Below are 27,690 nucleotides of genomic sequence, written 5' to 3'. Positions count from 1 at the left end.
TTTATTTTCCACTTCAGGCATCCTGATCTTCTTTTCTTTGGTTGTGCAGATGAGCTTTTAAAGTTCTGACATCAAAAACTGCTCCCTAACTAGCCAAAGCTTCCTATAGATGCCTTTTCCATTTTTTCCCGTTGGGATTATTTGTGAGAATAAAGTCAGAATTTCGTTTTTAGAACTGCAAAACCATTCTTGAACTGCTTTTCAAGAGCTTTGTAGTTCTGATATCATGCTCTACCTTCTCCCTGAATTTTCCGAAATCTTTTTTTTAAATTGTATTTTTATTTCTAACTCTGCATATGGTCACTTTATCTCAAAGTGCTTGTCCTTCTTTGTTGCTCCCACCTAAGTTCAATGTAGTACCACGCATTGTTTTTTCCTACCCTTTGAAAGATGAACTCATCTGCAAAACCAATTAAAAACACGACTGACTTAGTACAAAGACAGATTTAAAGCAGATGTTAGAAGAGTATTATTTTGTCATTGTATCTTTGCCTTTGTACTAATTTTGTGTTCCAATTACAAACATGACCACATCTGGGGCCTAGTTAGGTGGACTGTCACGCACACCTCAAGTGTATCACTATTTCTCTTTCTGTATCCTTGTCCAATTTCTTTTGGCTTTATTTCTATTCTTACATCTCTGCATACAGTCTTTATGTATAGTGTTCCCTTTTAAGCAGAATGTTTTGGCACCATGTATGTTTTGAACCAAATACCCCTTCATCGTCTTCCTTTTTCAAATTTACATACCTTTTCCTTGGGTCAGTTTTTCTATCCATCATTCTTTTTTTTTTTTTTAAATTAATTTTATTGGGGTGACAATTGTTAGTAAATTTACATAAATTTCAGGTGTACAATTCTGTATTACATCGTCTATAAATCCCATTGTGTGTTCACCACCCAGAGTCAGTTCTCCTTCCATCACCATATATTTGATCCCCTTTACCCTCATCACCCACCCCCCACCCCCTTACCCTCTGGTAACCACTAAATTATTGTCTGTGTCTATGAGTTTTTGTTTCTCATTTGTTTGTCTTGTTCTTTTTGGTTTATATACCACACATCAGTGAAATCATAGGGTTCTCTGCTTTTTCTGTCTGACTTATTTCACTTAGCATTATTCTCTCGAGATCCATCCATGTTGTCACAAATGCTCCTATATCATCTTTCCTTAACGCCGAATAGTATTCCATTGTGTATATGTACCACAACTTCTTTATCCATTCATCTATCGAAGGACATTTTGGTTGTTTCCATGTCTTGGCCACCGTAAACAAAGCTGCAATGAACATTGGCGTACACGTGTCTCTATAGAGAAATGCTTTTATATTTTTGGGGTAGATACCCAGGAGAGCGATTGCTGGGTCATATGGTAATTCTATTCGTAATTTCTTGAGGAACCTCCACACTGCCTTCCATAGCGGCTGCACCAGTCTGCATTCCCACCAACAGTGTATGAGGGTTCCTTTTTCTCCACAGCCTCTCCAACACTTGTTACTATTTGTCTTGTTGATGATAGCCATTCTGACTGGGGTGAGGTGATATCTCATTGTGGTTTTCATTTGCATTTCTCTGATGATTAGCGATGTTGAGCATTTTTTCATATGTCTATTTGCCATTTGTATATCCTCTTTGGAGAAATGTCTCTTCAGGTCCTCTGTCCATTTTTCAATTGGGTTGTTTGTTTTTTTGTTGTTGAGTTTGATGAGTTCCTTGTATATTTTGGATATTAGCCCCTTATCAGAGGAACTGTTTGCGAAAATCTTCTCCCATTCAGTTGGTTGCCTCATTATTTTGTCAACAGTTTCTTTTGCTGTGCAGAAGCTTTTCAGTTTCATCATTCTTATTTGTGACCTTTATTGATGATATCTTTAATGTTGGAAGGGCTGAGAAGGGTCTAATAGTAGTGCTAGTTGTTTTAAAGCGAACTGTGCCTATGTGGCTTGGTGAAAACCAGATAGGGACTTATTACCCTGAGGAAGCAAAGAATATAGCTGAGATTTTGGTAATGAAGGAAAATATCAAATGTTTTCACATCCAGGTCTTCATAATACGCTTTACTCTCCCTGACCCCTTACCAAAGATCTGTCAGCCACCCATAGCCACTTGGAGTTTATTACATCTAGCAACATAACAAGTGAGTAAACCAGACATGCCTCAATGGCTGGAAGAATGTATATAAAAAACTAGTTTATTCTTTGGTTCACATGCATTCCTTTTGCTTAGCTGCTGACCCTTAGTACACCATTTATGCATTTATTTAAAGTGGGGAAGCTGTCTCTTTCCAGACAGGATTCAGGTCTGTAAGTGCAGGTGGATGACCAAAGTCATAATAAAGGATTTGAACTTCGAGTTTTTATGTATGTTTCTACCAAATAGGAATGTTGGAATAGGAATCCAACATCCAAATAGGAATTTTTGGATGTTTTAGAATAAATCATATTCTTCTTTCTATAGATTCTTTCAGGCTTCTTGTTGCAAACCACGCCAGTTTTATCTACAGTGAAAGGTTGATTGAAGTGGGTAAGCTACCCCCTTTAGTTGATCTCTGCAGATATTTCAGGGCACATATTTATACCTGTAATTGTGGCCTCATTTCTCATTTGATGTGCATCTCTGAAGGTACTCTCTGTAGCAGTCAAGGAAAGTCTGATCAGCCTTCTTCTGAATTAGGCTTTTCAGCATCTGACATTGAAATTGATCCTTTAGTCACAAACTGAAAAGGTTTTACATTTCATCAACTATCTTCTTTTGTGCAATTGGTTTTAACTGAATAGACATGGAACTTTTCACATGTTGCACAATTCATTTTTCTTTCCTTTAGAATCATTCCCAATGTTCAACTGTCCAACCTGTAATAATGTTTGTCATCATCTCTCCATGTTCAATTTTTTTGGGGGAAGGGATATTTCTACTTTCATTTTAATGGGAATCATAGGTCTCTTTATTACCATTTTCAATTGCGTTTGTTCTTTTCAGATAGGATGCGATTATTAATCTTCCCAAAACACCTCACAATGAAGCCCAAATCTACTGGGCTAGGACAAGATGACGCCACTCAATGGCAACACCATCTGTTGGTGGTACACAGACCTGTGCTCCTTTGATTCTCTAGAACCGAGCTTGGGAAATTTATAAATTGGATAAGCATTCAGAATCACTTTGTGAACGTGTTATTACCTGCTCTTTTCTCTTTTTCTCTGGTAGAACTATGATTTTTGAATTACATTTACTTTAATATGACAGTATTTTAGTGGCAAGTCTTGTTCTGCTGTATCTCAGTGCTTTGTGTGAGTTAGGACAAAATTATATGCTGGTAAGAGTTCTGGATGGATGAGAAGTCAGGACACCCAAGCCGTGGCCCTCTTCCCCACAATAATGCATACTTCACTCACAATTCATACCTCTCTGGTCCTTAGTTTTGGGATCAGTATCATGAAGGGCTGAAATACATGATCTCCGACCTTAAAATATTGTATTTTGGTAAACTTTTTAAGTCATGGTATTAGGATCAATAGCCATAACTTTTGTTATTGGGCTGTTTGTTTTTTGTCCCTGAGAATTTACTAAATAGATTCTCAAGTCTAGCCTTATTTCCTCTGTTACTATTTAGACATGCATTTATTGAGTAATTACTATGTTCTGGACACTAAAGTAGACACTGGGGATTAAATAAATAACATTTTCCTGCTTAGTAGTTTTAGCTCTCTTCCCCAATTCCAATTTAAAAGTTTCTTGATCAGGTCAGTGGATTTCATTTACAGCACATTCATCTTGATCTTCATGAGGTGATACAGTATTTTTCTTCCTAAGAGCTCTTTTTTCAGGTGTGAGAAGCTGTGAGCCCAGAAACTGAAACTTGCTCTTACACATCTTCCCTATAGCTGGCTCTGTTAAGTTACAGGTTTCAGTTGGTAGGAGCAATGAAAAATCTCACCTGTGCCCTTCAGTTCTCCCATTCCTCACCAGGAGTTTCACTTTCTCAAGTTAAGTAGCTTGATATTGTTGGCATTAATTCAGCCTATAACTTAGTTCTCTCTCCATCCACTTAGCACGAGTGTCCAGCCCTGATATATGAGTCTTTAAGAAATTTCCTCAATCCTAAGGACATTACTTCAAAAGCTTCATTGTAGAGAAGATACGCATTTTGTACACAATGTACGTCAATGGCAAGGCTGAAAACATTTTAGTCATTCCTTTATTCCTCTTATACTTATTGAACATCTTCTGTGTGCAGTTACTATGTGAGGAACTGGGGATAGCACAATGGGTGAGACTAAGATAAGTCACCGTCTTAGCCCCTATTGGTGCTGCAACAAATTATCACACACTTAATGGGTGAAAACAATGCAGCTCTGTTATCTTACATTCTGCAGGTGAAAAATCTAAAATGAGTCTGCAGGGCTAAAATGAGTATGACAGGGCTGTGTTCCTTCTGGGGGCAGAAGGGAAGTTTGTTCTCGCCCTTTCCAGCTTCTAAAGGCCACCTGCATTCCTTGGCTCATGGCTCCGTGTTACTCTGACCTGTTTCCATCATCACTTCACCTTCTCTGACTTGAACCGCCTGCCTGCCTCTTCTAAAGACCCTTTTGTTTATGTTGGGCTCCCCTAGATATTCCAGAGTAGTCTTCCCGTCTCAAGATCCTTAACTTGATCCATTTGCAAAGTCCCCTTTGCCATGGAAGGTAATACAGTCATAGGTTGTCGGGATTAGGATGTTGACATTGAGGGAAGCCATTATTCTGCTTCATACAGTTTCGGTCCTCTTGTTTCTAGTCTAGTGAAATAGGGTGAGTAGTAGATGGTCTGAGTCTGTCAGATTTACTTTTTTTGATGAACTGTCAACAATTCATATCTATTTATCTGCATTATAATTTTAAATATTTTCGATCATGTTTTAAGACGTGGGCCATTTTGCCAGGGATATCAGTGTGTAATGAAAACCTAGGCAGTTTAATTAATGTCATAAGTGGTAGAAATCTATAGAAATATCACTGCCATAAAAACATCTTAATATTTTTAAAATGCCAACCTAAAAAACTCATTAAAATGGACAGAAACACAAATCTAGGGGACCCAATAATTTCTGATCAGGAAAAGCCTATTTAGAAAAACTAGTTATTATCCTAAAGTAAACCAAATTAAGGGTTTGGAGTGGGGAAATAATCCACAGAAAGGATCTAGTTTGTCCCTTTTTTTCGTAGCTTTTTTGTTCATAAACACAGAGTATCCAAGAAAATTTCTAACCACTAACTGCAGTGGTATAAAAATTTTATAAATAAAATAACATGAGAGATCCTCAAAACACGAATGGTTCTGTAGAACTGGTGACTTTCTAAAGTGGTCCAATACATTGTTAGAAAAACAAAAACTGAGTTCATCTAGGTATTCAAGAAATTGCGTCAAATTTTCTTTCTGGATATAATATTGCTCATTATGATTGCTAATAAGTTTGTGGATTTAAGGGTCTGAGTATGGATGAAAGTGGGAAAATAGATGGCCTTCTAACAAGGTATTTATATTCTGTTTTATAATGAGACATGGGATAATTTGCTGACATATCTTAAATTTCTGCTGGCATCCAGGTAACCTGAAGCTTTCAATTTTTTTTTTCATTTTTAGTGCAACAACAGTCAAATCAGAAGAAGCCGATAAAAATGGACAGCCTTTGCTATTTCTCTCTGTACCACAAATTAAAATTAGGAGCTTTGGGCAGCTGTCATGTTTGTTGTTTATTGCCAAAGATACAAAGCTGAAAGAAGCGCAAGCATGTATTGAAGGTGATATTTACACTCCAGTCTGTGATTTGAACTTTTAAAAACATAATCTTAGGGCAAAGCGTTGGTTATAGTCTCTTGAAAAATGTTCCCTGTGTTCTAAAAGGTACAAAATCACATGTTCAGCTTTAAAAATGTCATTAATTTTCCTTGGCTGAAATGTTACACTGATATCAGATTTCTACTTTAAAATGAAAGACCTAATAATACTTTACCACTGGTAAGCTTCTAGATTTCTAATTTTGACCTGTGGTTTCAAGAGAAGGCTTCCTAGTTTCAGGAACAAGCCGAGGCCTGTAGCCTTTAGGGTCCATGTCAGGGAAGACGACAGATGTGGATGACTGACATCCACCCTCTCCCCTCACATACTGCTGTGATGGATGATGATCTGTCTTCTTTCAAATGAATGTAGGCTTTTCCTTTAGCCGAGCCAGCGCATAATAGTCTCACTTTCCATTTGTCTCAGTGCTATCCCATTGTGGATTGCACAACCTGTGATAGTTCCACTCATTCAATGGGAAATATGTTCCTCTTCATTAAGGATATATAATATGCTTATTACTGCCTAATCTAATATCCAAAGAAAAATGTGATTGATTGCCTGTTACCATTATGCTCTAAATATTTCTTATGAGAAATCCCTAATGACTGTGTATATGGTTTGCTTCCTTGGAATCACCTGACCAGTGGGTCCCAGTGGTCATAAGGTACCTGACCAGAGGGCATAAGGTACCTGAGTTCCACCTCTCACTGTTCTTTGTCACTGTTCTTTGTCACTGTGAGGTGGGAAGAGAATCATTTACCATTTCTTTTTTAATTTAATTAAGATGTATACCTTAGGACAGCAGCCTCTTTTTATTTCTTGCCTGCTTTTCCTTGTTAGGCTATGTTGTACACCAAAGCTACTTTCATGAGGAGGAATGAAATCTTGAGAGTAAAGCTGAATTCAAGAAGATTGTTAATAAGGGCATGATTCTTCATTAAATTCAATTTAGTATATAATATAGATAGAGTTTGGCTAGATATGTGGCCTTTGCTGCATTTTGCCCTTTCTACAAAAATTCTAAGTACAACTCTTAGTGTTAGGTCCAAATGGCATGGTACCTGGCAATTTGGGAGTCAGTTTTATGTCTTTTCCTAGAATTCACCTAGTATCGCTTTTCATAAATCTTTATAGATGACAGCCATTAGGTTGATAAGTTGAGATGCTTAATAAGTAGTTGATTCCCAGGTCTCTTTTCCTTACACCTCCACTCATGCAATCCTTCCTCAGTCCTATGCCTTTTTTGCTATTTCCTGGTAGCATAGCCCAGTTCCCATTGGAGAGTTAATGGCATTACTGTACTTCTCTCTCTCTCTTTTATTGTAATTAAAGTTCATTGGAGTGACAATTGTTAGTAAAGTTACATAAATTTCAGGTATACAATTCTGTATTACATCATCTATAAATCCCATTGTGTTTTCACCACCAAGAGTCAGTTCTCCTTCTATCACTATATATTTGATCCCCTTTACCCTCATCTACCACCCCCCTCTCTCTTTACCCTCTGGGAACCACTAAACTATTGTCTGTGTCTATGAGTTTTTGTTTCTCATTAGTTTGTGTTGTCTTTTTTTGTTTTTGGTTTATATACCACATAGCAGTGAAATCATATGGTTCTCTGCTTTTTCTGTCTGACTTATTTCGCTTAGCATTATAATCTCAAGATCAACCCATGTTGTCACAAATGTACCTATATCATCTTTTCTTACCGCTGAATAGTATTCCATTGTGTATATATACCACAACTTCTTTATCCATTCATCTATCAAAGGACATTTTGGTTGTTTCCATGTCTTGGCCACTGTAAATAAAGCTGCAATGAACATTGGAGCACACGTGTCTTTAGGGATAAATGTTTTCAGATTTTTTGGGTAGATACCCAGGAGAGGGATTGCTGGGTCATATGGTAATTCTATTCGTAATTTTTTGAGAAACTCCATACTGCCTTCCATAGCAGCTGCACCAATCTGCATTCCCACCAACAGTGTATGAGGTTTCCTTTTTCTCCACAGCCTCTCCAACACTTGTTACTATTTGTCTTGTTGATGATAGCCATTCTGACTGGGGTGAGGTGATATCTCATTGTGGTTTTTATTTGCATTTCTCTGATGATTAGTGATGTTGAGCATTTTTTCATATGTCTATTTGCCATTTGTATGTCCTCTTTGGAGAAATGTCTCCAGATCCTCTGCCCATTTTTCAATTGGGTTGTTTGTTTTTTTGTTGTTGAGTTGCATGAGTTCCTTGTATGTTTTGAATATTAGCCCCTTATCGGAGGCACTGTTTGCAAAAATCTTCTCCCATTCAGATGGTTGCCTCTTTATTTTGTCGATGGTTTCTTTTGTTGTGCAGAAGTTTTTAAATTTGATATAGTCCCATTCATTTATTTTATCTTTTACTTCCCTTGCCTTTGGAGTCAAATTCATAAAATGCTCTTTGAACCCAAGGTCCATAAGTTTAGTACTTATGTTTTCTTCTATGCAGTTTATTGTTTCAGGTCTTATCCTTAAGTCAGTGATCCCTTTTGAATTAATTTTGGTACATGGTGACAGATAGCAGTCCAGTTTCATTCCTTTGCACCTGGCTTTCCAATTCTGCCAGCACCATTTATTGAAGAGGCTGTCTTTCCTCCATTGTATGTTTTTAGCTTCTTTGTCAAAAATTATCTGTCCATATTTATGTGGGTTTATTTCTGAGTTCTCAATTCTATTCCATTGGTCTATGTGTCTGTTTTCCTGCCAGTACCATGTTGTTTTTATTATTGTTGCCCTGTAGTGCAAGCTAAAGTCAGGGAGTGTGATACCTCCAGCATTGTTCTTTTTTCTTAAGATTGCTGTGGCTATTCAGGTCATTTGTGGTTCCAAACAAATCTGATGATTTTTTGTTCTATTTCTTTAAAAAATGCCATTGGGATTTTAATGGGGATTGCATGAAATCTGTATATTGCTTGGGTAATATGGCCATTTTTACTATGTTGATTCTTCCAATCCATGAGCACGGAATGTCTTTCCATTTCTTTGTGTCTTCTTCAATTTCTTTTAAAAATGTCTCATAGTTTTCAACATATAGGTCTTTCACATCCTTGGTTAAGTTTATTCCTAGATATTCTTTTTGTTGCAATTGCAAAAGGAATTTTTTTTTATTTCTTTTTCTGAGATCTCACTGTTAGTACATAGGAATGCAATGGACTTTTGTACGTTGATTTTGTAGCCAGCCACTGTACTATTACTGAAACAATCAATGAATACAGTAAAGTTGTACTTCTCTTCATCTCAATTGGACCATGCTTTCTGAATCAGTCCTTGCCTTTTCCCCCTCCCTGTCCAAATGCATATATATTTCATCTTTCTTGAATTATCTCTTTCTAAACATGTTTTTGCCCCTTTCTCCCTCATTTTCAATCATATATATATGATTGAAATATATATATATTATATATATAAATATATACGTGTGTGTGTGTGTGTATATATATATATATGTATTTTTTTAACCTTTGCCAAATTTTGTTTCCAGCATCTCTGGGTTCAACTTTCACATCTATATCAGCCTTGCTCATAAGTTGGTGTTTTAGTTTTTCACTATAATTTTGGTATATGTGTAAATACTGGCTAGATTTGTTTTTCCAACTCTAACATCAAAAGGCATTGAAAATATACCATGTTTCCCTGAAAATAAGATTTAGCCAGACAATCCGCTCTAATGCGTCTTTTGGAGCAAAAATTAATATAAGAGTTGGTATTATACTATTATATTATGTTATATTATATTATATTTTATTTTATTATATTATGCCTGGTTTTATAGTAAAATAAGACCGGGTCTTATATTAATTTTTGCTCCAAAAGATGCATTAGAGCTGATTTTCTGGCTAGGTCTTTTTTTTCCCGGGAAACATGGTAAGTAGTTTGAACAGGTGGAAAAGACTGGCAGGAAATCTATAGACTGAAGGAAGCACTCTATTTTGGAAAGAAAGCATTGTGAATACTGAGCACTGGTATATATACACACACACACACACACACACACACACACACACAGTTCTAGTAATGATTCTTTTAAAGAGACCAATATTTCTCTATCTGCAAATCAATTCTGAATATATTAATTGAATGCCTTTTATGAATAATGCCTCATGGTCTACTAAAAGAAAATAAAAGTATGTCTTAGCTTTTGTCCTATGAGGGAAATGACATATATAGATGATATTGCAATACAAGTAGAACATCTCAAAAGGTATAAGAGAGTTCCTAAATACAGTAAGTCTGAGAAGTAAAGATTAACTTTAAGTGGGTCCATGAGAAAAAGCTTAGTGAAAGAAATATATTTGAGTGGGCCCCAAAGGATTTGTTTGTCTTTATGTTTCTTGTAATAGAAGACAAGAGGATAATTTTTATTTATTTACTTTTTTGGTCAGCTAACAGAAATCCTGTAGCAAAAATCCTGGGCATGGATTACAATACAATGAAAGAAGACTCATCAGTATTAAATATTCTTGATAAAATTACCAAAGAAGATGATCCTGAAAGTGAGATTAAGATGAAGATGGCCATGCTCCTTGAGGAACTGGATCTGCACCTCCTCAACTATTCTCTAAAACATACTTCATTGTGAGTCTTTTAAAAAAAGAAACCTCTAAAAATTAGTTGCAAAAAGTACTATCAGATTTTTAAGGAAAACAAAAAAAGAAAAAAGAAAGCATGGAAGTCATTGCTATTGATTTAAAATTCAATTTTATGGGAATAAAAGTTTAGTTTATTGCATGCGTATTTCTAGTTCTAAAAATAAAAATTTGCAAAAGAACAAGACAAACAAATGAGAAACAAAAACTCATAGACACAGACAATAGTTTAGTGGTTACCAGAGGGTAAGGGAGATGAGGGTAAGGGGGATCAAATATATGGTGATGGAAGGAGAACTGACTCTGGGTGGTGAACACACAATGGGATTTATAGATGATGTAATACAGAATTGTACACCTGAAATTATGTAATTTCATTAACAATTGTCACCTCAATACATTAAAAAATAAAATAAAAAACAAAAATTTGCAGTCAACATTGCTAAAATATTCTAGTAAGATTTCATCTAATTCTAAAGCCATTAAGTGGCTTTAGAATTTTCAGTCTCTTAAGACACTCAGATAAATTATTAAATTGTAATGCAAATCTGTAGAGTTTGTCAGGTTTAAAACCTTTTCATTTTCTAGTGTTTCTAGTATTATCATTAAGAAATAAAGTGAACATTTAACTTAATACACTTAATGTTGCATTAAACATGAGTCAGTAATTCCTTGATGGTTTGACAGTGTTATGAGATTATAACATGGCTAAAATTAACTGCAATTTTGTTGTTGTTGTTGTTGTATAATTTAGCCACAATTTTAATTATAAGAAAAGATATTCCCCCAGCATAATGGGATGTTTTCATGTATTTTCTGTAGATTCTGTTTTAAAATATTTAAAATGAATTTCTAAACATTTATTTCAGAGAAATACATTTAAATCCAGTGACTATTAAGAAGGATATAGAGCTACTCAAACATTTCTCAGGACAGGGAGAACAAACAGTCTTGGAATCTATTGAATATACCTCAGGTTTGTATCTTCTCAGATTCACTTATGTTATATATATTACCATAATTATATTTTTAAAATGTTTCAATAGCGACATTGGATTTTATTATTTAAGGAAATGAAAATGTTATTACTATTTATTTTTTGGAGCCAACATATTTTATAAAACTCTAAATTGATTGATAATTGGTTTCAGATTATGAATTTTCCAATGGGTGTCGAGCCCCACCTTGGAGACAACGTCATGGGGAAATTTGTTATGTGCTGGTGAAACCACACGATGTTGAAACTTTGTGCATTACTTGTTGTGCAGAAGGAGTATTTTTAAATGGTGTAAGTAATTAAAAAAATAAAAATCAAATAGAAAAACAGTGTTGACATTGGTGCTTAGCTTGTCTCTGGAAGTGCAGGCTTGTCTCCGGGATTGAATCCTAATGACCATAGAAAATGACGTCCTGTTCTGTGGGATTCCAGCAGATCCCCCTTGCTATGTGTGTTTGTTGGGCCAACCCAAAATTGTCTTAGAATTAGCACCAGTGTTCCCACTGCAGGCCATTGTCAGTCTTCTAAGAAATGGCCTTTAGAGTGGCTCATTACACTTTATATAACAAAGTGATTATGTGTAACATAATCAGTTACACAAGTATTAAAGGGAAAAAAAGGCAAATAAGAAAAGGACACTGAGGTAAAACAGAAGCAATAACTGCGTCTTCTGCCCTAAGAGTTGTGGTGACAAAGAGAAGAGGAGGAGGGGTTATCAAAATGTGGATGCCTGGAGGAAGTGCCCCATGAAGCTGGGACCCAGATGTCTGTGGAGGGGGTCATTGCCAGGCTGTGCTGGTCCCTTAGGAGCTCAGCGGAGGGTCCTACAGAGCTGGGACTTAGGCCTCTGGAGAGTAGACCCTGCTTGCTTTGGTGATGGTCGCTTAGGAGCTCAGAGGAGGGACCCCCACAGAACTGGGACTTACACCTCTGAAGAATGGTCACTTCCAGGCTGTGCTGGTCTCGGAACTCAGGTGGTCTCCATGAAACTGAGACTCAGACCTCTGAGGAGTCAGCACTGCCCAATTAGTGCCGGTCTCTCAGGAGCTCAGAGGAGGACCTTGGCAGAGCTGAGACCCAGATCTTTGAAGGTGGTGTCTTGGTGGGCTGATGATGGTATTTCGGAGGGGATATGATGAGCCTTGTTGTGAGACCATAGGGAAAAACAAACTCTGGAAGTTAGAACCAACTGTTGCTACTGGGAGCAACTGCCAATGCCAGGGGTGAGGGGTCATTGCTGGGGTGAACTAACAGTAACAGGGGACAAGTAGGTTGCTTTCAGGTTTCTGGCTGACGGAAGTGAAACTAACCTGGCAAGGGAGAAACACAGTTTTGCAGATTCCCAGCCCAAGTGTCACAAAGCAGAGTGTGGATAGGTAGGTTTCTAGCTGAGAATGAAACAGCACATAGCCTTCTGAATCTTCTAGATTAAAAACTTTATTTTTAGTCTTGTACCTGTTCACTGAACTTAGCTAGAAGGAGCTCAGCTTTCTCCTTTGCAGTACCCTGTCCTCGATGTCTTTAATGTAATTTTGGGACTCACCAGCAAAACTCTACAGGGGGACCCAAATCATTAATGGGGTCCCAGGTATCACAGAGGACTGCTTGGAGAGTTGCAGCACCTGAGCTTGGGTTGGTATCAAAATTCTGGTGCCGTTTTCTTGATTACTTGTTGACACCCCTTCTGACGTGTCTTAGGTGCTTTTCTTATCAGCATAACACTTAGCTTATTTCTACATAGAGGAGGGAGACAACCGAAATATGATTTTGCTTTGGTTTTGTTTTTTGATACTTTAGAAAAGTGAAATCTCTAATTAGAAAATAAGAGAGATTTTTCAAAGGAATGATTTTCTTTCACCAAAGGCACAAGGAGCCTTTGCCTCTGTAAAAGGATATTGGTCCATAGGCAACTTTATTTGGTATGGAAATATCTAAGCATTTCTCTCAGTTTAAAAAATGAAAGACAAGGAACATGAAACTATTCAGTAATTACAACAAAATGTATAACACTACAGTTATATGTACATTCATGTTTCATAGATCTATAAAACTATATATGTATCTACAGTTACATATGTAACACACTACAGGTATAAATATGTTTGGTTAAGGGAGAATAATAAGGGTAGGAAAGAAGAGGGAAATGAGGAAAGGAAAGAAGTGAGACAGGTAAAGGGTGGAGGGAGGGACAGATGGTCGCATAGAGATCATAACCCTAGAAAATAAGCCTGTAGCAACCATGCTACACACAGGACAAGAACAATGTGACAAATAGAAACATAGGTTTTTCTGTGGTGACATTCTAATCTTGAGGCCTTTTATGACTTCATCAAAGGCTCTTAAAATCATAATGCATTTTCACATTAGAGGAGCACAGAGGAAAGGATGGTCTGATTTCTCTGCTGAATAGCAGAGTGCCCTATGTGCATATAGGAGTTACTCAGCAAAGGTTTGCTGAATGGATGGATGGATGAATGAATGAATGAATGAATATATTAAGTTAAGAGGGAAGGGGTTCACCTATACATTTCATTTATCACATGGTCCTTTAGAGAAGAAAACAAGATGTGTGCTTTTGTTGTGATGTACTGATCTGGTTTTTATATTGTTATTACATAAATAATAGCACCAAACTTTTTCTCCCAAAGGGCAAAACAGATGATGAGGGAGAAATTAATTATGAGAGAAAAGGTGCAATTTATAAAGACCTTGTCACATTTTTAAAACAAAAATCAGCAAAATTTTCAGAAAATATGTCTAAACAGGTAAGTTTTATAGTCTCTTTTGAACTTTCATAGTATTATATATTATTTGATGACAACTTTCTATAGTATAAGAAAATCAAAGTAATTCTGCCTATTTTTGGACACTGCTTTTAATTATTAGTGTTTTTCACAATGTAATGTAAAGTAAGAAATATTGTAAATGTATTACTTTAAGAATGTTCCTGATTTTCATTAGGTGATAGGTATAATATTTGAAATTGCTTTCTAAGTAGGACTATTTCATCTTCCCTTTTGAATGAATAACACTAAGAACAAAGGCCTCAGCCTGTTAATGAAGCCCATGTGTTTTGATTATTTTTATCCTTTCTGGATATCCCATGTTTACTACCCAAGTGGATTGCCTTAATAAGTGTGTCAAATGCATGTGCATAAGAACGGTGCTTCCTTTTGTGTCTGCCATGGTTTTTTAAATAGTGCTGCACAAAGAAATCAGTCCATATAATATTTTATGAAATAAAATTTTGGTTGAAGCTGATGTGGGTAAGAAATGATACGCAACAAATATTAATGTGATACACGTAAGCTCCAAGCTGATTCTCAAGCTGGTGTCAGTGTCTTAGCTCCCACATGAAGTAATTTTTCAGGTTTATTTTCTTTCTGTTCCTTCCACTTCTGGAGAGCTCCATTTTCTTCCTAAACTGCTGTTGATTTGTCCTGGAACTTCTCTTTGTCATCATCCTGTGAATTCTTTTTGTTTCCTAGTGTTTTATCAACTGCTTCCTTGATTCCAGTTTTCCTTTGTTGTCATAACAAATATACATAAAATATAAAATTTGCCATTTTTACCATTTTAAGTGTATCATTCAGTGGCATTAATTATATTTACAATGTTGTGCAACCACTACTACTCTCTATTTCCCAATCTTTTTCATTATCCTAAACTAAAACTTGTACCCATTAAGTAGTAAGTTTCCAATCCTACTTCCCCCAACCCTTGGTAAACCCTAATCTAATTTCTGTGTCTCTGAATTTGCCTATTTTAGAGACTTCCTATAAGTGAAAACATACATTTTTGTCCTTTGTGTTTGGCTTATTTCACTTAACATAATGTTTTTAAGATTCTTCCATATTGTGGCATGCATCAGAACTCCATTCCTTTTTATGGCTGAATAATATTTCCATTTATGTATATACTACATTTTGTTTATACATTTATCTATTACTAGATATTTTGATTGTTTCCACCTTTTGGTTACTGGGAAAAATGCTATGAATATTGGCATACAAGTATTTGAGTCCCTGTTTTCAATTCTACCTAGGAGTGGAATTTCTGGATCATATGGTAATTGTGTTTAACTTTTGGAGGAACTGGCAAACTACTTCCACAGTGGCTGAACTATTTTGCATTTCTACAAGCAATGTACAAGGATTCCAGTTTGTCCACATCCTCATCAACATTATTTTCTGTGTGTGCGTGCCTGTGTGTGTGTGTGTGTGTGTTTTATTATAGATATACTAGTAGTGTGAAGTATGGTATCCCATTGTGGTTTTGAGTTGCATTTCCCAAATGCTTAGTGATGTTGAGTGTATCTTCATGTGGTTTTTTGGCCACTTTTATATCTTCTTTGAAGAAACATCTATTCAAGTCTTTTGCCCATTTTAAAAATTGGATTGTCTTTTTGTTGTTGAATTGGAGGAGTTCTTTATATATTGTGGATATTAATCTCTTATTGGATAGAAGATTTGCAAATATTTTCTCCCATTCTGTGGGTTGTCTTTTACTTTATCTTGATAAGTGTCCTTTGAGGCAATACATTTAATTTTGATGAAGTCCAATTAATGTGTTTTGTTCTTGTTGCTTATGCTTTTGGTATCATATTTAAGAAACTATTGTCAAATCCAAAGTGATAAATATTTCCCCTATGTTCTAAGGATTTTCTAATTTTAACTCTTAAATTTACGTCTTTCATTCATTTTGAGTTAAGTTTGTATTTGGTGCAAGGTAGGTGTCCAATATCATTTTTTGCATGTATGTAGATACCCAGTTTCCCCAGCACCATTTGTTGAAGAGATTGTTCTGTTTCCATTGAATAGTCTTGGCATCCTTGTTTAAAATCTATTGACCATAGATGTAAAGGTTTATTTTGAAGCTATCAATTCTATTCCATCAGCCTATATGTCTATCCTTAACAGTCCCATACTGTATTGATTATTATAGTCTTGTAGTAGTTTTGAATGTGAAATGTGAGTTCTCAAACTTTGTTCTTTTTTTTCAAGACTATTTAGTCTATTTGGAGTCCTTCGACTTTCTGTATTAATGTTAGGCTTGGTTTTACCATTTCTGCAAAGAAAAAAACACCATTAGGATTTTGATAAGGCTTCTATCAAATCTGTAGATTGCTTTGTATAGTATTGTCCTCTTAACAATATTAAATCTTTCAATCCATGAACACAAGATATCTTTCCATTTGTTTGTTTCTTCTTTCGTTTCTTTCAGCAATGCTTTATAGTTTTTCAGTGTACAAGTCTTTTGTCTCCTTGGTTAAATTTATTCGTAAGTATTTTATCCCTTTAGATGCTATTGTAAATGGAATTTTTTCTTAATTTCCTTTTTGATTGATTACTGCTAGTATATAGAAACACAACTTATTTTTGAATGTTAAAATCAGATCTGATTTTTAATGTAAAATTCAAAATTGAATTCTACAACTTTTCTAAATTCATTTATTAACTCTTTCACAATCTTTAAATTTGTCTACATATAAGATCATGTCTTCAGTGAACAGAGATACACTTCTTCCTTTCCAATTTGGGTGTTTTTTCTTTTTCTTGCCTAATTACTGTGGCTAGAACTTTCAGGACTATGTTGAATAGAAGTGATGAAAGCAGGCTCCTAGTCTTGTTCCAGATTTTAGTGGAAAAGTTTTTCAGGCTTTCACCATTAAATATGATATTAGCTGTGGGCTTTTTATATATTGCCTTTATCAATATATAATTCCCTTCTATTTAGGAATTCCCTTCTATTTAGTATTCTTTTTCTTAGTGCACACCATCATTTTGGGAGAGCTTCCTGAGAAAAGAGGCACATAGAAAGGAAAAATGGAGGGTAGTATATTTGAAAATATCTTTATTCTTCTCTCTCAGTTGTTTCTATAATGATAATTTGAGAATAATTTTTACTTAGTATTTTGAAGGCATTTTTTATGGGACCTGTTTGTCTTGGCTTTTGTGATCTAACAAAGTATTCATGATTTTCTCGTAGCCCTGATGTTCTGTAATTTTCATGATAACATGGTTGGTGCTGATTATTTATTTTTCATTAATGATGACATAATGTCCTTAAAAAATGGAAACATTTTTTGTATTAATCTTTAATCGTTTTACCTTCTGTCCTTTTGGTTCTCTTTTTTGAAACTGACTAGTTGGATGTTGGGCCTCTCCGATTATCTTTTCTGTCACACCCCCACTTTTTGTGTAAATATTCCTTTACTTTATCTTCCAAACATTGAACATATCATCAGAATTTAAGCTCTCTTATTTTTAAGCAACTGGTAACTTTTCCAAATGGTTACATTTTCCCTGCAGTGTATGAGAGTTCCAGGTCTTCCACATACTCAATGATAATTGGTATGGTCAAACCTTTAATTTCAGACATTCTAGTAGGTGTGCATTGGTGTCTTATTGAATTTTAGTTAGCATGTTTGGAATGCATCTTTTCATATGCTTATTTGCCATTCATGTATCTTAAGTGCTAGAGTGTCTACTCAGATCTTTTGCACACTTTAAAATTGGATTCATTGTTTTTATTTTTGAGTTATGAGAGATCTTTAAATATATTCTTGACTTATGTATTCTATCAGATATATGATTTTTAAAATATTTCTCTCAGTTTGTGGCTTGTCATTTCATTCTCTAAACAGGGTCTTTCAAAGAGCAAATCTCCTCAATTTTGATAAAATCCAACTTATTAATATTTTATAGTGTTGTATCTAATAAAGCTTTGCCAAACCCAATGTCACAAAGATTTTCTCGAATGTTCTAGAAGTTTTTAAATGCTATGTTTTACATTTAGACCTATGGTCCATTCTGTTTGTTTTGTTGTTGTTGTTGTTTTGTGTGTTTTTTTGTACATGATATGAGGTATGGATCAAAGATGCTTTTTTCTTTTGCACGTAGATATATAGTTGTTCCAGCACCATTTGTTGAAAAAGCTACCTTTTTCCACTGAATCTCCTTTATACCTTTGTGAAAAATCAGTTGCCTATTTATATGGGTGTATTTCTGTTTCATTGATCCTTTTGTCTATTTTTATACCAGTATTACACTGTCTTAATTACTGTAGCTTTATAATACGTCTCAAAGTCAAGTAGTGTCAGTATTCCAATGTTGTTCTGTTTCAAAGTTGTTTGGCTATTCTATATCTTTTGCATGTCCATTAGAATATTAAAGTCAGCTTATCAATTTCTTCATAAAATCCTGCCTGTATTTCATATTTGGGGGCTATTGTTTTTTTGTTTTTTTGTTTTTTTGGGGGGGGGCTATTGTTAATGGTAGATTTAAAATTTCAATTTCTGATTATTTGTTTCTACTATATAAGTATATACTTGATTTTATATTCTGAAACCTTGTTAACTTTCTTAATAGTTCTAGTATCTAGTTTGTAGATTCCAGAGGGTTTTTTATGTAGACTATCATGTTGTCTGTGAATAAAGACCATTTTACCTCTTTCTTTCCAATCTTAGTCATTTTGTTTCTTTTTCTTTCCTTAATGTGCTCACTGGAACCTCCAGTACAGAATTGATTAGAAGTGGTCTCTTGTTCCTGATGGCAAAGGGAAAACTTTCAGTTTTTTATTGAGTATGATGTTAGCTGTAGGTTTTTCATAGATGACATTTCTAGGATTGAGGAAGTTCCCCTCTAATTCCAAGTTGTTAAGAATGATTATTCAGAATGGAAGTTGGATTTTATCAAATGATATTTCTGTACCTATTGAGACAATCTTTTTTTTTTTTTTTTTTAGTTTAACATGGTAAGTTACATTGATTTTCAAATGATAAATGAACCTTACACTTCTGGGACAAACTTCATTTGTTCGGGATATATTATAGTTTTAATATGTTTTTGCATTTACTTTGCTAAGATTTGAATTTTTTGGTGTATGACACCATCTTTTATATACTCCAAGTAAAATATTATATCTCTATTTATAAGATTATTGGTGTATAGTTTTTCTTTTATTTAATGTCATTGTCTCGTTTTGGTATCAAAGTAATACTGGCCTTACAGAATTAGTTGGAAAATTTTATCTCCTCTTCAGTTTTCTGGAAGCATTTATGTAGAATTGGTATTATTAAATGTTTGGTGGAATTCACCAGTGGAGTCATTTGGGCCTGGAGCATTCTTTGTGGGCAAGTTTTTAACTACAAATTCAATATCTGTACTAATTATAGGGCCATGAAGGTTATCTGTTTCTTCTTGAGAGAACTTTGGTAGAGTGTCTTTAAAGGAATTTGTTCATTCATCTAAGTTGTTGAATTTATTGGCATAAACTTGTGCATAGTATTCTTTTATTAATCTTTTAATACTATAGAATTTGTAACTATTGTTTTCTCTCTCATTCTTGATATTGAGCATTGTGTTTCATTTTTTCTTTATCCACCAGACTGGAGGTCTGTCAATTTTCTCAAAAAAGCAGCTTTTGAATTCATTGATTTTTCTCTGTTTTTCTTTTTTCTACTTCACTTTGGTGTAATTTCTTTTTTACTTTGGATTTCATTTACTCTTTTTTTTCTTTTCTTTTTTATAAATTAAATTTTATTGGGGTGACAATGGTTAGTAAAATTATATAGGTTTCAAGTGTACAATTCTGTAATATATCATCTGTATATCACATTGTGTGTTCACGACCCAGAGTCAGTTCTCCTTCCATCACCATATGTTAGAAAAAGTTGAGAACCATATGTCTTCACTGATATGAGGGATATAAAAGTGAAAGCAATAAAGGAGTAAGACAGACAAAGAAACAGAAATTCATAGAAACAGAATAGTTTAGTGGTTACCAGAGGGTAAGGGGACAGAAGTGGTAGAAGAGGATAAACAACGTCATTTACTCTTATATCTGTAGGCTTTTTTCCCCCTTTTTAGCATACATTTAATTTAATCTAGTTATATTTGTATTTAAAGGAATTTTGGTGGTTTCAGATGTGAATAATATTTTACTTGGAGCATATAAAACATGGTGTCATACACCAAAAATATTCATATTAGTTAAAAAAATTCTCTTAAATCTACATTCCACTACAGAGAAGATATTTATCTTTTGGACAAGCACGTTCAGGGGATACATTAATTTCCCGGTGCTAGCAAGTGAGTACCTCACTGGGGGCAGGACAGTGGTAAAATGTGAGGCAGTCTTCATTTTTCTCTTCCCACCAGAGTGGTTGACACTTTGGAGGTACATCCTATTTTTTTACATTCTATTTTTACATCGTTCTGCCTGTTTGTGATTTCTATCGCTCTTTTTCTAGTTTCTTAAGGTGGCAGCTTAGACTGTTGATTTTACAGTTTTCTTTCCTAATGTAAGCATTTAATGTCATAAATTTTCCTAATAGAACGTCAACTGTCTCCCACACATTTTGATATGTTTTATTTTCATTTTCATTGTTTTGTGTATTTAAAAAAAATTCATTGAGACTTTTTCTTTAATCCATAGATTATTTAGAAGTGTATTGTTTAGTACAAGTATTTGGAGATTTTCTTATTATGTTTCTATTATTTTTGGTTTTATTCCATTGTGGTCAGAGAATATACTCTGAAGAATTTTATTTTAAATTTGTTGAGGTTTGTTGTATGACCTAGGATATGGTCTATCGTGGTGTATGTTCTTTAGATGCTTAAAAATAATGTGTAATCTGCTGTGCTGGTTGGAGTATTCTATAAATGTGGATTAAATCATGTAGTTTTTGGTGATGTTGAGTTCCTGTATCCTTGCTGATTTTCTATTAGGTGTTGAGAGAGAAGTGTTGTAGATTTGTCTATTTCTCTATTCACTTCTATCTGTTTTTTAATTGCAGCGAGGCATATACATTTAGGATCATTGTGTCTTCTTGATAGATTGACTATTTTATCATTATGTAGTGTCCCTCTCTGTCCTTGGTAATTTTCTTTTTTCTGAAGTTTACTTAATCTGATGTTAATATAGCCACTCCTGCTTTCTTTTAACTAATATTTGCATGGTATATTATTTCCTTCCTTTTGCTTTCAAACTGCTTATATCATTACATTCGAAGTGAGTTTCTTATAGACAGCATATAAGGAGTCATTTTTTAAATCCACCCTGTGAAACTTTACTGATGGGTGTGTCTAGATAATTTACATTGAATTATTGATATGTTAAGGTGTAAGTTTGCCAGTTTAGTTTTGTTTTCTGTTTATTCCTTCAGTTTTTTTCATTTTTCTTTTTCTTGTTTTTCTTTGGATTGCTTGAACATTTTTTTTTGAATTCCATTTTGATTTACCCGTAGTGTTTTGAATGTATCTCTTTGTATAGATTGTTTTGTGGTTGCTATAGGTATTGCATTGTATTATACATACATAATTTATAATAATCAATTTATTTGACATTTTACCAGTTTGTGTGAAGTATAGAAACCATATCTCCCTTCAAGCTCCTTACCCTCTCTCATTTGTAATTGTTTTTATTTCCTCTACATATATTTATAACTAATGAGACAATGTTATAATTTTTGCTTCCACCATCAAACATCATTTAGAAAACTCAAGAGGAGAAAGTCTTGTATTTACCCCTACTTTTTTTCTGACCACTGTTCTTTTTCTTTCTGATGGTTCAAGTTTCCTTCTTTTATTGTATTTTTTCTGTTTAAGAATTTATTCTGGTTAGTAAAATCACATAGGTTTCAAGTGTACAATTCTATAATACATCATGTATGTATCACATTGTATGCTAAACACACAGAGTCAGTTCTCCTTCCATCACCATACATTTGACCCCCTTTACCCTCTTCTACCACCCACCTACCCCATTACCCTCTGGTAACCACTAAACTGTCACCCCAATAAATTTAATTTTTAAAAAAAGAACTTACTCTTTTAGGGTAGGTCTGTTGATGACAAATTCTCTTAGTTTTCCTTTATCTGAGAATATCTTGGATTCTCCTTCATCTCTGAAGTATATTTTCACTGGATATGATATTCTGCGTTGACATTTCTTTACACTCGGCACTTAAAAAATGTTCCAGTCTTTCTGGCCTCCATGATTTCTCATGAAAAATCTGTTGTTTTAATTGTTTTTCCCTTGATAAAATACTGTTTCTCTCTTGCTTTTAAGAATTTTCCTTGTACTCTTTAGTATTACGGAGTTTGGTTATCATGTATCTTGGCATGACTTTTTGGGGTTGATTGTGTTTAGGGTTTGCTCAACTTCTTAAATCTTAGATTAATATATTTTTCCAAGTTTGGGAACTTTTCAGACATTCTTAAAATACATTTTCAGTCTGACCTTCTTACTCCTCTCCTTCTGGTTCTCTCTGACATGCATGTTAGATGTTTTTCTTTTGGTCCTACAGATCTTGAAGCTCCATTCATTTTTTCCCCTCTCAATCTGTTTCCTCTTTGTTGTTCAGATTAGGTAATTTCTCTTGCTATATCTTCAAATTAATGCATTCTCCCTTCTGTCCTTGCCATCCTATTGCTGAACCTATCAGTGAGCTATTTTGGTTTGTAAATTTCAATTTTTTTAAAATTTTTATTTGGTTATTCTTTATGTCTTCTCTTTATTTGCTGAGACTTTCTAGTATTTCATTTGTTTCAAGTCTCTGTAATTGCTCAGTGAAACACTTTTACGATGGCTGCTCTACAATCTTGTCAGGTTATTCCAATATCTATTTCATCTTGGTATAAGCATCTGTTTATCATCCTTTCTCATTCAGGTGGTGACCTTCTCGGTTCTTGAGATCTTCCTGGGTATAAATGAGTAAAATGTTTTTTTGTGTGTTGGAAATTTTGGGGATTACATTGTTAAACTTTGGATTTTATTTAAATTTTTTGTTTTAGTAGACCGTCTCTGACACCTAACTGGTGGAAGTCTGGGAGTACTGCAAGGGGAAGGGATGCAAGTCTAAGTTCCCCACTTAGTCTCCATTGACAATCCTGGTGGTGTAGGTGTTTCATTATCGCTGAGCAGCAGTGAAGGTTCAGTCTCCCTAGTGGGCCCCTGCTGACACTGCTCTGGGTAGGAGGGGGAGAGTGCTATACTACATTCTTCCCATGTAATAAGGGGAGGTCTAAGGCCTCCTCTTAGACCATGGTAGAAGAGCCCATCATTGCTTGGGAGTGGTGATGTGTTACTACCATTGTATTAAGTTTAATGCCATTGTATTAAGAGAACATATTTTGTTATGGTTTTAATTCTTTTAAGTATGTTGATGTTTGTTTTATGGCCCAGGTTATGGTCTATGCTGGTGAACTTTTCCTTGTGCATTTGAGAAGAATGTGTATTCTGCTGCTGTTGACAAAATATCAATTAAGTCAAGTTGATTAATAGTGTTGCTCAGGTTGTCTATATTCTTATTAATTTTTTTGGTCTGCTCATTTTACCAATTACTGAGAGAGGAGTTTTCAATTCTCCCAATTGTGAATTTATGTAATTTTTCCTTTAGTTGTTTTTGCATCATATAGTTTGAAGTTCTGTTGTTTAGTGAATACACAATTAGAATTGTGTGTTGTCATTATGTATCTTCCTCTTTGATCATATTATTTGTTTTGAAGTCTGTTTTGTCTGATTGTAATATAGCTATTCCTGCTTCTTTTTACTTGTTTGCATGGAAATTTTTCTTTAGCATTTTACTTTTAATATATTTATATCTTTATACATAAAATGGATTCTTTTAGAACACAAATAGTTGTGGTTTCCTTTTTCCCTTTTTCATCCAAACTGATGATTTCTCTTTCAAATGAAATTTCTAAGCCTTTTTTTATTTAATGTAACTACTGATAGAGTTGAATTTAAATTTACTATCTTGCTAGTTGTTTTCTATTTGTCCCATTTGTTCTTTTTTTCTGCTTTTTTTGTACCTTTTGAATTGAGCTCTTAGAAATGATTCCATTTTATTTATGCTACTATGCTACTAGTTAATCAGTTATACTTTTTTAAATTAAAATTTATTGGGGTGACAATGGTTAGTAAAATTACATAGGTTTCAAGTGTACAATTATACTTTTTTGTAAAACTTTCTTAGTTGCTGCCTTAGGGCTTATAATATACGTATATACATATATATATAATTTATTATGTCTGACTTTAAATAATATTATACAATTTTACAAATAGTTTAAATAATAGTACATCTTGAATGCCCCGCCCTATCCTTTGTGCTAGTGTTGGCATACATTTCACTTTTACATGCTATTAACCCCTCAAAACACTGTTACTATTTTATATTTCAGAATGATTAAAAAGGTTAGAGTCTTTTCTATTATATTTATTTTTACCATTTCTACAGATTTTCATTTCTTTGCGTAGATCCATGTTTCTGATGGTATGATATTCCTTTTGACTGAGTACTTCATCAATGTTTCTTCTAGCACAGGCTTTCTGACAGTGAATTCTCAGTTTCTGTTCATCTGTGAAAGTCTTATTTATTTTTATCTTCATCTTTGAAATATATATATTTTTGTCTCAATATAGAATTTTGGGCTGACACGTTTGGGTTTTATTTTCCCTTTTATTACCTTTTTTTCTGGCTTTCATTGTTTCTGATGAGAAGTCTCTTTTTTTTCGTATTTTTTTAAAATTAAAGTTTATTGGGGTGACAACTGTTAGTAAAGTTACATAGGTATCAGGTGTACAATTCTGTAATACATCATCTATATATCACATTGTGTGTTACCACCCAAAGTTAGTTCTCTTTCTATCACTATATATTTGACCCCCTTAACCCTCATCTGCCATCCCCTTTCCCTCTTACTCTGTGGTAACCACTAGCTCTTTTAACTGTTATGTTTCCTCCTCTGTCTTTTGTCTAATGTGTCTTTTGTCTCTGGCTACTTGCAAGATGTTCTCTTTATTCCTGGTTTTAGCAATTTGAATATGATGAGTCCCAGCCAATATAGGGTTTGAATTTAATTTTTTCTAGTGGTGGTGAGGAGTGAGGAGGTCCAGCCCTGCTGTTGTATCTGTGCTATACAAGAAATGAAGTTTAGAAACGTCACATTACTGTCAGTGTAACTCCAATAGAGGCCTCAATCATCAAGTTTGCCCTTATTCAATTTGTATCATCAAGGAACACAAGTTAGGTGTATCTGAGACTTCTTTTTCTGAATTTATCACCAGTGTTAATTTTCAGATAGCAGTAGATAATTCAGAAGTGATATCATTGTAAACATTATTCTTTTTTTCTTAAAAAAAATAAAACAGACTAAATTGACTGAAGAACAGCAGAAGATAAAGGATCAACCTAAGAAGGTACCGAAGAAGGAAAAAGCAGATGCCTTACGTAAATCTATTACTAGTTCAAACAAGAGTAAGCTGGAGAATAACCAAATTAATTTTGGGAAGAATCAAATTACCAAGAGATTAGAGCCAAGTTTAAACTGGAAGACCACTGTTGATTTCAAAGTGTATGTAGACATTTGCATGATGGGATTATTTTTGAAAACATCTTCAGTAACCACGTTTGCCTAATTTTTCACATAACTTTATTTCAAAGTAGAAAAATACGGACTAGTAAAAAAATTACCTTCCTGATAATACAAGTTGATTCCTTCCTGTTCCTCTTCTTATTTCAAGCAGAGAGATTTGACAGTCAACATTGTTTACGTGTGGGCACTGTGAAGGGAAGGGAAGAACAGAATTCATTTTCATGTAGTTCGTGAGTCAGGGCAAATAACATGTGAAAAAGATGTTAAAACACATGGAGCAATCACATGGGGAATATAAACAGTGGTAGGGTCCTAAGTACGTGCTAGGGGAATTTGGATCAAAATTATGTGGAGTTAATTAGTGGAAACCTTCTATTATCTGCTCTAGAAACCGAATTTATAAGTAAATACTACAAAAAATACTACTAATAACAGGCTTAAGTCAAGTGGACACTGGTTTGATGAATGTCTGAAAGATACAAGACTGGCTCCATTTAGGATCCTCCATAAGTAGGTGCCAAAGCAAAGATTAAGGGCCAGTGTTAAGTAAATGTTAAGGCAGTCAGAAGCAGTAAGAACACTTTTTAAAATTTAGCAAATAGTCTTGCAAGTTTCAGCCTCTTTTTAATTTCTATGTTGTCATTTGATTGGGTTAAGAACTGGCTCCCAGCTGGTCACCCAAGAACCCCCCCCCCACCCCCCTGCAGGGATTCTGAACACTATGGGGTGATTTTGTTTTGGAGGCAAACCCAGAGAGCTTACAGGAAGGAGTCCTGTGGAAAGAGGAGACACTCTTGCTCTCCTGCTTTTCATTGATTTTGGAGTGTTTGATCTTTGTGACTCTGTTGGAAACAGTGTGTCTGAAAATGGTAAGTGTGGGTTACTCTGTTAACCGGGAGGTGGATTCTTAAATTCTGCTTTTCCCATGTGCTTATATTTTTCAATTAAGCATTTACTTAAGTATTTAATGAAAACCCAATAGGTGCCAAGGACTTTGCTAAACCTGGGAACACCTAGAAAACCAGATAAGGCCCTGCTGTAATGTTGGGAGGGAAGGTAAGAAGAGGCAACAGTGATAAGGGCAGTAAACCGATAGATTAGAAAGCACAGAGTGAAGGACTGTCACAAAAATGGCAGCCCCTGAAGACCTACTCCTAGTACAAAGAAATACTGGACATAATGTTGCTTTGTTATATTAATAGAAAATGCACGGCTGTGCTTAAAGACAAAAAGGTATCAGAAGAGGCTGGAACGAATCGTGTTGTCTGTGTCAGGAAAACATATCTTTTGGGTGCATGAAAATGATGGAATGTTTGTATACATTTCTATTTTCAATTTTCTATTTATCAGTATGAAATAATTAATAAAGGTCATTTTTTTTTTAGCGGCAAAATCTCCGTAAGAGACACGCAAGGAAAAAAATATGGAGGAAGCCCTGAAAAGTCAACACCACTTGTTTCACCTGGAAGAGCACAATTACTTCAGTATGTTTCTGTTAACATGAAAAGTTCTTTAAAGCTATTTCTTACACAACGGACTAGTTAATGCTAATTAAAGGCATTCTTACTATTATATTAGTCCTAAGACATCTATTAATACATTGACAGTGACTAAGAATGTTGTAAAAATGATAAAATGGCAGCCCCTGAAGACCTACTCTTAGTACAAAGAAATACTGGACAAAATGTTGCTTTGTTATATTAATAGAAAATGCACGGCTGTGCTTAAAGACAAAAAGGTATCAGATGAGGCTGGAACGAATCGTCATTGTCTGTCAGGAAAACAGATCCTTTGGGTGTATGAAAATGATGGACTATTTGTATACATTTCTATTTTTAATTTTTTATTAATCAGCATGAAGTAATTAA

At 34.6% G+C, this 27,690-nt stretch overlaps 1 protein-coding gene across 2 annotated transcripts in view; it reads left to right on the top strand.

Moving 5' to 3' along the window:
* Positions 1–27,690, top strand: part of ODAD2 (outer dynein arm docking complex subunit 2) — a 174,809-nt gene that overhangs the window by 5,400 nt on the left and 141,719 nt on the right. Inside the window, exons 3-9 of one of the 2 annotated variants that reach the window (XM_081046561.1) lie at positions 5,623–5,780; positions 10,238–10,430; positions 11,311–11,417; positions 11,593–11,729; positions 14,087–14,203; positions 25,599–25,801; positions 27,208–27,306. In XM_081046561.1, the coding sequence (XP_080902687.1) occupies positions 5,623–5,780; positions 10,238–10,430; positions 11,311–11,417; positions 11,593–11,729; positions 14,087–14,203; positions 25,599–25,801; positions 27,208–27,306 (1,014 nt within the window). The remainder of the gene's footprint in view (positions 1–5,622; positions 5,781–10,237; positions 10,431–11,310; positions 11,418–11,592; positions 11,730–14,086; positions 14,204–25,598; positions 25,802–27,207; positions 27,307–27,690) is intronic. The other variant, XM_081046562.1, reaches the window with a different exon arrangement.

Source organism: Rhinolophus hipposideros (genome assembly GCF_964194185.1).
Source record: "Rhinolophus hipposideros genome assembly, chromosome: 1".
Lineage (NCBI taxonomy): Eukaryota > Metazoa > Chordata > Mammalia > Chiroptera > Rhinolophidae > Rhinolophus > Rhinolophus hipposideros.
The sequence above is the reverse complement of the archived record's forward strand: the minus strand, read 5'-3'. Positions and strand labels throughout refer to the sequence as shown.